General features: G+C 47.8%; 1 protein-coding gene across 1 annotated transcript; it reads right to left on the bottom strand.

Annotated features, from left to right (window-relative positions):
• Positions 1 to 5659: 5659 nt before the first annotated feature.
• On the bottom strand, positions 5660 to 10895 carry LOC146352075 (uncharacterized). The gene is made up of 4 exons (XM_084829641.1): positions 10765 to 10895; positions 8790 to 9018; positions 6403 to 6557; positions 5660 to 6243 (listed from the first exon to the last, which is right to left on the bottom strand). The coding sequence occupies exons 1-4, from the start codon at positions 10893 to 10895 to the stop codon at positions 5832 to 5834; spliced, it is 927 nt and encodes a 308-aa protein (XP_084685767.1). The 3' UTR covers positions 5660 to 5831.
• Between the last annotated feature and the right edge of the window lie 794 nt (positions 10896 to 11689).

Genomic DNA, 11689 nt, shown 5'->3' with positions numbered 1-11689 from the left:
TTAAAAATAATTCCTTATCTCTTCTGGCTAACCTCTGGAATTTTGCATTTAATTGGGCATATCTCCCCCAATCACTGTTGCCTTTTGCTTTCCTTCTTTCTTGGGCTGCTTCCAGTGTCTCAGCAGACAGCCATCTTGCCTTCTTGGTTTTCTTTCTCTTTGGGACATTTTTTGTTGCCACCTCCTGAACAATGTTGCGAACTTCTGTCCATAGTTCTTCCAGGACCCTATCTACTAAATCTAGTCCCTTCAATCTATTCTTCACCTCCACTGCATATTCATGAGGAATATTCGTGATCTCATATCTAACTGATCTGTGGGTCTTCCCTATTCTCTTTAGTCTGATTCTAAATTGTGCAATAAGAAGTTCGTGATCTGAACTACAATCAGCTCCAGGTCTTGTTTTTACCGACTGCGTAGATGTCCACCACCTTTGGCTACAAAGGATGTAGTCAATCTGATTTCGGTGTCCACCGTCTGGTGAAGTCCATGTATAAAGTCATCTCTTAGGTTGTTGGAAGAGAGTGTCTGTTATGCACAGTGAGTTGTCTTGGCAAAATTCTATCAGCCTATGTCCTGCTTCATTTTGTTCTCCCAGACCATGCTTGCCTGTAATTCCAGGTGTCGTTTGACTACCCACCTTAGCATCCCAGTCTCCTATAATGAAAATAACATCTTTGTTTGGCATACTATCCAGTAGGTGCTGCAGATCCTCATAGAACTGATCTACTTCTGCTTCTTCAGCATCTGTGGTTGGGGCATATATTTGGATCACTGTGATGTTAAATGGCTTACCCTGAATTCGAATTGAGATCATTCTGTCATTTTTTGGATTGTATCCAAGCACTGCTTTAGCCACTTTATTATTAATTATGAAGGCTACTCCATTTCTTCTGTGGTCCTCTTGTCCACAGTAGTAGATCTGGTGGTCATTTGATGTGAAGTGGCCCATTCCAGGCCATTTCAGTTCACTGACCCCCAAAATGTCGATATTTAATCTTGACATCTCCCCAATAACCACATCCAATTTGCCCTGGCTCATAGATCTTACATTCCAGGTTCCTATGGTGTGTTGATCTTTAGAACATCGGATTTGTCATTCACCACCAGCACCATCGGCTGCTAGCCGTCCTTTCGGCTTTGAGCTAGCTGCGTCATCACATCTGGGGTTAGTTGAATTTATCCTCTGTTCCTCCCCAGTAGCATTTTGACCATCTTCCGACCTGGAAGTCCCATCTTCCAATGGTATACCAACATATCTCTGGTTGTACTGATCTGAGGTGTCATGTAAGGGCAGCAAATTCTTGGTTATTTAATTCATGATTATTTCATTTTTACCCACAGGGAGGGGGAGCAGTCCTTATGGGATTTTCTGCCCCAAGTGCCAAAATAATTTCGCTGGCTTGGGGGAGTAGGACTATTGGGGGGGGGGGGTTTCCTTCAGCAAATACATACAATGATAGACATGTTCCTAAAAACACAGTGTATGCTTAGGGATGTACGAAACGACTTACCTGTTTCATTTCGTGACATCCGCGGTGGGGGGGAGGCGCTCCATCCCTCCCCCCGAAATCCTCGGCAGCTGGCTCCTCTCTGCAGCAACTCCGCGGAGCTGCCGGGCCACCCACAGTGACATCTGGCTGCTGCTGGGCTGCACAGGGGCGCAAATGCCGCTGCCATTTGTGTCGCTTTTTTTTTCGCCATGATACGCTACGTAAATATTCACGTAGCCTATCACGGTGAAAAAAAGGGAACGCAGATGGCGGCGGCTACGGCGGCCTCCATTTGCGTTCCCTTTTTTTTCCCGTGATAGGCTATGTAAAAATTTATGTAGCCTATCACGGCCTCTGCAGGGACACAAATGGCGTCCCTGCGTTAGCCGTGATAGGCTACATAAGTATTTACGTAGCCTATCATGGGAAAATTCATGAATCAAATGGCAGCTGCAGACATGGCTGCCATTCACAAAGCAGCGCAAACAGCACCAGGTAGGTGCTCCGTTTTGCGTGCCTTTCGCGGGGTGGTGGGGTGGGGGGGATTCATTCCGCCACAGATTTCGGGGGGATTCGGCCTCACTGAGATCCGTGGCAGAATTCTCCGCCATCCCTAGTATGCATGCTTGGAAGGAATCTGCAGCCAATTAAGGCTTCCCAGTCCCTGTCCCTGAGTGTGTCTGCAGCTCACATGCTGCATGTTTGGAGTGTCCTCATTATTTGTTTACAGCATGTCTATGCTTCCTTCCCTGCCCCAAGGAACCAGTGTTGAGATGAGTTAAGAATGGCTGATGACTTTTAACATTCCCGCTGCTAACTTTCTAAACATTCCAACATTGCTCAGATAGACTGCTACTGCTCCAAAGTGATTATGCAAAAACAAAACAAAACCTTGCTAGCTGTTGTTGTCCAGTGTCACACGTCAGCAGTTTTCTCTCTCCCTGCCCCCATACCTGGTATTCAGTGGCTGAATGTGCTTTACTGAGCTAGGCTCCATTGAGAAATTGCAATAGTACCAACTCTGCCTGGTCTTCTGCCCTCACTAAGCCTCCAAGGGAGAGAACATCATAGCATGTAACATTTTAATAGCTGTTAATATATAACATGGTTGCCATTTTATATCACTGCTGAAAGAATGTCCTGTTTCAGGCTTCCACTATGACTGCACCCTAGAGATCATAGAATCATAGAATAGTAGGGTTGGAAGGAGCCTATAAGGCCATCGAGTCCAACCCCCTGCTCAATGCAGGGAGATAAAACATGTTTGTTGTAGGGAAACACCTGTGAAACTTCCTGTGTCACTGCAACACATATTTGTCCCACAAAGGGTAATAAAGTGGTTTGAGGGACAATTTGCAGTCTGTGGTGCTTTTCCCCTGGGTGTTGGTCTAGCCCAGTCTCCCAGCCTGGCAGGCCGATAGACAGCCTAAAAATGGGGGGGGGGGAGGTGGTAGTTCATCTGGTTTGCAGGCCTTTTAAAGACAACACTGTAAACGGTGTTTTAATTATTTATTTGCAAAAAAAGGGGGGTTAGAGAAAATTTAGTGGGGCAGGAAGAAATATAATGCAGAGATAGGCAAAAAGAGCCCTCAGATGTTTTGAACCACAACTCCCATAATCTTTGACCATTGACCATGCTGACTGGGCTGATGGGAGCTGTAGTCCAACACATCTGGAGGGCACCCAGATTGGGAAAGGATGGACTAGCTGACAAACTGCCCATCATCAGCCGGGCTGGGCATGTAAATCTGGAACCAGTCCGAGCATGTTCAGACATGATGGGTGCCATGTGACATGTCACTTCCAGCAGCTAGCACAGCACTACTATGGAGAAATAGTCAGAAAGCACCTTTTTCTCCTTACAGCACATTCTTTGCATTGAGAAAGCCCCAGATTTAGCTCCATAGCACGCTCAGGAATGGCAGGAAAGAAAAGCTGGGAAAGATCCCCGCAGTAGAGGCTGGTGGCTCTGATGTCAGTAGGGCAGTAAATCCACTCTGGGTTTCAGTCCGAACCAGGCAGAACTCTAAAGGAGCTATCCAAGGTGCAGAAGCAGCTTGGATTGCTCCTTTAGAGTTCTGACTGGTCCTGACTGATACTGGGAGCGGATTTACCCCCCCACACACACACTGACATCGGAGCCACCAACCCCCACTGGATCTCCGATCAGTCGTGCTGCCAATCAGGGCCAATAGCAGTTGTCTGGGTGGAAGCTAGACGCACCTGTTAGCTGAGACACCTCAACAGAACCTTGATGTATAGAGGCAGTTGGCATCTCTTTTAGCCCCAGGGCCAACTTCAATTTCAGAGAAGCTTGGTGGGTGGGGCCAAAAAAGGGGCAGGTCCAAAAATATCCATGTATTTGAGCAGAGACATCACCTTGCCGACAAAGGTCCGTCTAATCAAACTATGGTTTTCCCATTAGTAACATAGGGCTGTGAGAGCTGGACTATAAGGAAAGCTGAGTGCCGAAGAAGTGAAGCTTTCGAACTGTGGTGCTGGAGAAGACTCTTACGAGTCCCCTGGACTGCAAGGAGATCAAATCAGTCCATCCTAAAGGAAATCAACCCTGAGTGCTCATTGGAAGGACAGATACTGAAGCTGAAGCTGAAATATTTTGGCCACCTAATGCGAAGAGAAAACTCCCTGGAAAAGACCCTGATGCTGGGAAAGACTGAAGGCAAAAGGAGAAGGGGACGACAGAGGATGAGATGGCTGGATAGCATCACCGATGCAATGAATATGGACTTGAGCATGCTCCGGGAGAGAGCGCAGGACAGGAAGGCCTGGCGTGCTATGGCCCATGGGGTCACGAAGAGTTGGACACGACTGAATGACTGAACAACAACAAAATTTGAGCTGAAAGCTCTTACTGCCACTAAGTAAGGAAAATCGATTCAACCCTTTAGAATGTTCACAAAAGCTGGGAAACCACAAAACTATTGGGGGTTGTGGGAAAGAGGGTGTGGCCAGGGGAAGGGGCATGGCCATCTGGGGGCTCAACACCCCGGCACTGTAGCTCAGAGAGAAGAGGGAATCAAGGAGGGAAGGCCTTGAGATTCTTGCCCTGCTGGTGAACTTTTCAGGGGCTGGCTGGCTGACTGGCTGCTCTTGGCAGCAGGATATCTGAGTGGCTGACCTGAATTTGCTGGCAGTGAAGGCTGGTGGCTCCGATGCCATGGGGTGGTAAATTTGCTCCGGGTTTCCGTCAGAGAACCAGTCAGAAGTCTAAAGGAGCTGTCCAACGTGCTATCCAAGGAGCTGTCTCATTGCGAAGCACCTTGGGCAGCCTGTAGAGCTCTGGCTGGTTCTGACGGAACCCCAGAGCGGATTCCCACACACACACCCCACTCCTCCGCTGCCAGCAGAGCCCCCAGCCCCCACTGCTTGCTGGCCTCTTCTCCTTAGACGTGGACCTTGTGGCGATCCTCCCCTTTCAGCTGAAGACAGCAGGCTCGAGACGAGAGAAGGGCTGCTTAGCCTCTCTCGCTGCCACCTCTTCCTTTGTTATTCTTTCTCTCGGCCAGTCGCAGCATCTCCTGTCCTGCCTCGCTCCAGCCACAGGCGGCTAAGAGGCACATGATTATCCCAGTCTAGAGGCTTTCCTGGGCCCCAGATCCGGCTGGCGGGAGAGGGGCAGGCAGGGACTAATCGGATCGACGGGAGGTTTCTCCTAATCCCAGCTCGATCTGCTGCGCGCGCGCTCTCTTCCTCCCTCTCTCCAATATCACTAATGTCATCTGTATTGGCTGCATTAGACAGATGTTCAAAAGCTCCCTCTCTCGCTTAATCTGATCCCTCTGTAATACTTTCACTCCTATTAAAGCCACATGCATCTCCCCTCGTCTCCCACCGAAAGCTTTTACTTTCCCAAGTGAACTTGAGTGGAGTCAGATCGCCTTTTCCAGGGCAAAACGAAATCTGCTGGAAAACAGACAATGGGATTCCTTCCCTCCCCCACGTCTGTTTATGTTTCAGGGAACACCCACAAACGCCCGGTAAAACGGGATGTGATGGTCCTCTGTATTTTTCTAGGGTAACTCAAGGCGCGACTGAATGCACGGGGTGGGGTGGCAACCTTCTGCAGATTGCAATCGCTCCCTCTCGTCCAATGGAAACTCTGGACCCTATTGAAGATGAGGCATTTAACTGATTTTTTTAAAGAAGTATTTATTTAGATCATGTAATCAAAACAATCGTTGGGCGGAGGTTTGGAAAGGAGCGGGGAAGGAAGGAAGGAAGGAAGGAAAAAAAGAAATTTTTTTTTTGGTGTTTTGGTGTTTTTGTTCTGTCCGGATTTTACACCCACCCTCCCAATACCTGCATTTCTCAGATCTGCTATTTACAGTCATAATATTGGATCTTCGGGAACAAAATACAACCGTCTCCACTAATGGTTCGGTTGCTGATGACACACACCGTCGCCCATTTCCATCCATTCGCCCCTTCTAGCTCCAATCCACCGTGCTTTTCCCTTGGGTGCCATCTGCAGCCTACCGGAAGCCAGGCAAAGTCCAGACTCCCATTGATGTGAATGGTCCTGTCTTGCATCGCGCCCCCTCGATCGATCCCGTCCCATTGGAGCGGTCTCTCCACCTTCTCCCCGACCCCGGGCTCAGACCCGGGGGTGTGCGCCTCCGTGCTCTGCCCTTCTGTGTGGTTTTCACTGCCCGGACCGGCCGAAATGGAACACAGCTCCGCAGTTACGTCTCCTCGTATGGTCAGATGTTGCTGGCACTGAACGTGCAAACTGGAAACAGAGGCCTCAAAGACACGAGATTTTAGCGGGGGGGGGGGCGGTGGCCAAGGGCGATTTACCACTAAGCGGAAGGGGGGCCAAAAAGCGGGGGGGAAACAGCTCTACATAAACAGTAAACGCGCGTTATTATTCCCATTCTGTGTATCATACCAGCAAAGATAGATAGTAGATAGGTGCATAGATGATGCATTAGAAAGGATGGACGGGCGGACAGACAGACAGATGGATGGATGGATGGGTTTTTTCCTGATCAGATCCGACTGCGCTGTCTTTGCGCCTGGACAACAATCGTTGAGGGTAGAGCCCTATAAATCAGCGTCCGTGTCAGAGGAAATCCAAATAATGCTTCAATTATTTCAATCAATAAAGCATTTTAAAGCCCGAAAGATCCGATCCTTCCAGAGTATTTTTGTTGAGAGGGAAGGGGTGGGCGGAGAAGGAGCCTCACTTCCTTTGGACCATTTCGAATTAATGTGCGGATCCGTTTTATGACAATCCGATTGTCATTTTATGACAATCCAGGTTTTTTTTCCCCCTTTCTTTTTTTTCCAGATGAATGCGGATTGGAGAGGTTTATTATTCTGAGCATTCGAAAGCTTAAAAAACCCCACATTAATTTCACTAGTCCTCAGTTTCTAATGGATGGATGGGTAGGTAGATAGATGATAGATGGATAGATAGATAGATAGATAGATAGACAGATGTCAGTTGGGAAGGAACTGCTGATTTGGTTTGGCTTGGCTTTGGTTAACGGTAATGTTTCCTCCCATGTAATCGTATAAGGTCGCACGGCGGGGAGGGGTTGGGGGGGCTCCCTCTTAATTCTCCACCACCCCAGTTCTTTGTATCCAAACAGCAGGTGCATTCTGAGGTCACTAATTGTTGAATTGATTTTTTTCTCCCCCCTCCACCTCCCGCAGTGTTTGCCCTAAGCAGAGAAGACTTGAAACATTCTCCAGAGTTGTTGTTGTGTGTGTATGTCGAAAAGGGGGCGAGGAAAAAGAATGGGGGTTGGTCAGTGTAAATCGGAGGAAAGAGAAAGCGACTTCACACCAGTTTAGGAAAGATCCCCTGTCGCTTCCTTTGGATTCAAAACTGTGTCTTCTTTAGAATTTTTTTTAAAAATGAATGTACATCGCATCCAATTAAAAGCAAACGATACAAGCCAGTCAGATATCGCTTCCCTTGCTTCGTCTCTGCAACCCCAGTGACTTGGTTGTTTGAAAATCTCCCCCAATAATGCCTCGTAACCATTTAAACACACACACACACACACACACACACACACACACTAATAACCATACATTCCTCTCCTTTGTTGCTTTCCCGTTGCCCCGTATGGCTCCATCTGGCTGATATAAACGAATAATCCCGCCTGATACCGTTCCTAATCCATTTCTTTCTTCCTCCCACCCCCCCATCCCCCTTTCCAGCAGAATTGAAAGTGGAGGGAGGGATTAATAATCTTTAAACATGGGAACGATTCCCCCCCCCCTTCCCTTTTTCAAAACAATCACTCAGGGTCGAGGATTGCTCCAAATTAAACAGATGCCCCTCTCTGGTCCCCTAACCCATCCTCCACTCTCACGTCTTGCTATTTCATAGCGGACAACAAAAACATGTTCATAATAACCATTTTCCCCCTGAAGCGGCGGCTGTTTTTTTGTTGTTATTGAACGGTTATTTAAGACGTTAAAACATTTCAGAATCAATGATAAAACAGGCACACACATGAATACTGTGTGTGCGTGTGTGTGTGTGTGTGTGAGAGAGAGAGAGAGAGAGAGAGAATACCACGTCTGTTTAAACATTAAAGCATTTTCCCCCTCCCGTCCACTGTCGCATCCGCGAATGTTGTATTAAGCGACGAAACTTCGTCTTTCTTTCTTTTTTTGGAGGGAAGTGGTGGTGGGTGGGAAAAAACTGACTTTTTCCAGGAAAGGGGGACAGGGGGAGGCGAGTGGAGGTCTTTAGGGAACGGGGGTGGAGGTGGAGAATCTGTTTCTCCTCCGGAATAATGTTTAGCCTTGTGGGTGGGGGGAGTACTCCAAAATGACCGACTTGGAGTAAGATGGGGCGTCTTTTCCTCTTTGGGCGAAGCCCCCTCCCTTCTCCAAGAACCTCCTTTCGCGAAGGGCTGTTCAAAAATACACGTCCATATTTGAATCCTTCCACGTCTTCTTTTCAAAACCAGTTGTCCTTTGATTGTATTTATGGCTTTATTGGGCTCGCTGGTTCAGAGCTTCTTGCATTATTTTTCTAACCCAAGGAAAATTCTCCCTAAATGTCCAATTTGCCTTTATTATTTATCTATTTTGTAGTTAAGGGCTGGGATTTCAGCTCTTTTCAATATGGGGCAGGTTTGGGGGCAATACATTTTTAAATAAATAAATTTAATAATAATAATAATAAATTTAATAATAATAATAATAATAATAATAGCAGTGTGCGTGCATGTGTGCGTGTGTGTAGGCGCAGGTGCGAAGACCAAGCTGTGGAGTTCTTGTCACTAGATTGTCCATGGTAAGAAAACTCACAGAGATGGATGGCTGATTGTTTGGGACATCCAGGAAGAGAAGTCGAGAGTTCGGAGAGGTGAGACAGCGCTGGGTTCTTTGGTTTGCTGCTGGGAACTTCGCTGACGACCCAGTTCTCAGCACCGGGAGTTCTGGGTAGCAGACACCGCGTATATGGACACAAGTGTTGGCAGGACGACTAAAACGGCGCAGGGTGATGGAAGGAGGCCGGCTGTTTTCTGTATCACTGCTTTAAATTTAAAATAAAAATAAAAAAGTGTGGCGGTGATTTTTAAAGACCTGGAAAAATATTATTTTTGTTTTGTATATATATTAAAGCAGAGGAGAACTCCGGGAGTAGAAGCCTCTCTCTGCCAGCCAAATGCCAAGGAGAAATTCACTAAATGTAGGCTGAAATCCTATACACACTTACCTGGCCGAGCGCAAGCCCCATTGAGCTCAGTCAGTGGGGCTTACTTCAGAGTAGATATATAGGATTCTGGTGTTCAGACAATTTCTTTCTACTCGAAAATCCTAAATAACCTAGTAATTTATTGCTCTGGAGAAAACTTGGGAAACGATGCATCCGGTGGCATGCCATTTGATTTTTTTTTTTTTTCAAAATCTAAAATACATAAAAATGATTTGTGTATTCCAGTGTCCCCAGCCCACCTCTTCTCTAATCGACAGGGCTGGGATCCACAGGAACATATACCCATGTTCTGTGTACAATGTTGTATCCTCCATACTTGCAAGCAAAGAATGCCTGCGTTGCACATTTACAGCGCAATCCTCTACTCAGAAGTTCAGTGGGGCGTATGCCCAGGTAAGCGTGGATAGAGCTAAACAGTTGCAGAAACACACCATTTCCCCCCACTTCGATAACGTCGATGGAGCCCACTCCTTGCTCGGGAGTAAGCTCTACGAATTTCGGTGGGACTTACTCTCAAGTAAGTATGTTCAGGACTGCCGACAGGTGAAAACTGTATAGTGCCAAAGAAATAATTCTTTCTTTCTTTCTTTCTTTCTTTCTTCTTCTTCTTCCATAGCTGACCTTGGTTTCCTCTGTTCAACCTGCTGCCTGCTTTTTAGCCTGCTTTTTTGAAAAGACAGAAATACGCCAAGAGCGTATATATGCCACAGAAAGAACCTGAGTTTATATAGAGAGAGTGAGAGTGAGAGAGGTTTACAGTGCGATCCTATAATGTCTACTCAGAAGTAAGCCACACTGTCTTCAATGGGACTTACTCTCAGCTAAGTGGCCATAGGATTGTAGTGTGGCTGCAGGATGCCCAGTCCAAAACTGGCCCCCGACGCCCCGTCAGCAGCTCTCCTCTCCTTCGCTCACAGGCACCCTCTCCCTTGCTTCCCTCTTCCTTGCTCCCAACTCCATAATTTCAAACTGACTTAAGTGCTGGTTCATCAGCTTTTCCCTTTGTCCACCCCAGTTGTAAATAATGGTTTTGAGATTAGCTAATTAAGGCGCATTAATCACTGATAGAAAGGGAATAAATCAAAGCCCTGCTCGAAATTACAACCCCCCCCCCCCCCCGTCCCCCAAAAGAGGAGAATAGTGACTCTATCCGAAGCGGACAGGTGCGAGTTGAATTACTGCGACAGCTGAAAACCGCTCGTTTCTTCTCCTTCTCCTTCTCCTCCTCTTTTTTAAGCGAACATTTATTTATACTTACTCGTTGCGTGGTTAACGCCATCCTTTTTCAAAAGAAAGAGAGAGAGAGAAAGGCAGGCAGGCAGGCAGGCAGGCACTTCAGAACAGAGGTGTCTGACTGAAAGGAACCCCGGAAAATCGGTTGGAAGGAAGGAAGGAAGGAAGGAAGGAAGGAAGGAAGGAAAAGTCAAAAGTATTGCTTTTACGCAGTCCGGTTTTTACACACTCGCGCGCGCGCGCGCATTTCTTAAATCCGCTCTTTGCAGCCACAATGTGGGGACCCCTTTTCCCGTTGAGAAGCAACTTTGCCAGCCTCTCTAGCAACACCCTCCTTCTTTAGCTGTAGTAGCCCGGTCCCCTTTTGAACCTTTCTGCCGCGTGTAGCCCGGCAAGGCAGACGAGAGCGAGAGAAAAGTTCGAGTCCTCTCACGCGCCAGTGCCAGCCTTGACTGCGCCATATAAGCTAAGAAACAAGAAGCCACCTCCACCTGGTCCAGAATCCGATCCGATCCAAACTGGCCACTTTGGCAGATGAAATGTCTCCCCTAGCAACTCTCCCCCTGGACCCCCCCTTCCACCTCAAATAAAATGATTAAAAAACAAAACACCTGCAGCTCCCTCTCCACGGTGCAATCGCTTCAATCCGTGGGGCAGTGGACGAACAACACACACACACACACACACACCGCTGAGAATTGCTCCTTTCTCTGCAGCCTTCTGGGCATCCCTCTTCCAGCCTATAGCAGCAGCGACCGCAGCAGAAGAATACGCGAGGCTGATTCCACAGCCACCCCTGCCTAAGTGCCCTCATCCACACCGACCCTCCAAATATACACAACACAAATTGCCCTTCTGTCTTTGGCTGGGCAGCGCTGCCAAGCGCAGGTGGCTAATTCTCTGAACACCAAACCCTCTGAATAGCACAGCCTGCCCCCCCACACACACCCCTCCCTCCCTCCCTCCCTCCTCCTCCCCCCCCCCCGCTTTTTCGGTCAAGAACCTTATAATTAATTTTAAGTTAGTCAATGTACCGTATCATTAAAAAGAGTCTGGAAAACAGCGCCAAAGAGACACACAGAGGAGATGGTGAATGTTGGGGGTGGGGGAAGAAATCCATACATCGAGGAAGAGGGAGCGGGCGTGTGTGCGTATGGGCGGGGGGGGGGGGGATGAGAGACGCGAGGGCCGATTTGCATAACGCTTTGTCTTTTAGAGCCTGTAGAGTTGCCAAGGTTTATAACGCTAATTGCGC

The sequence above is a fragment of the Heloderma suspectum genome, chromosome 2 (assembly GCF_057233095.1).
Source record: "Heloderma suspectum isolate Gila_16-S chromosome 2, 16-S_ref, whole genome shotgun sequence".
Taxonomy (NCBI): Eukaryota; Metazoa; Chordata; class Lepidosauria; order Squamata; family Helodermatidae; genus Heloderma; species Heloderma suspectum.
Note: the sequence above shows the minus strand (reverse complement) of the source record. Positions and strands in the feature narration are given on the sequence as shown.

Bases quoted from the DNA above. Each gene is read 5' to 3' on its own strand.
- LOC146352075 (XM_084829641.1), bottom strand. From the start codon at position 10,895: ATGGCGCAGTCAAGGCTGGCACTGGCGCGTGAGAGGACTCGAACTTTT. The intron at 9,019-10,764 runs GTGTTGCTAGAG...TTAAATTTAAAG, and splicing joins ACTACAGCTAAAGAAGGAGG to CAGTGATACAGAAAACAGCC. The intron at 6,558-8,789 runs GTGAGTTTTCTT...GCTGATTTATAG, and splicing joins ACAATCAGCCATCCATCTCT to GGCTCTACCCTCAACGATTG.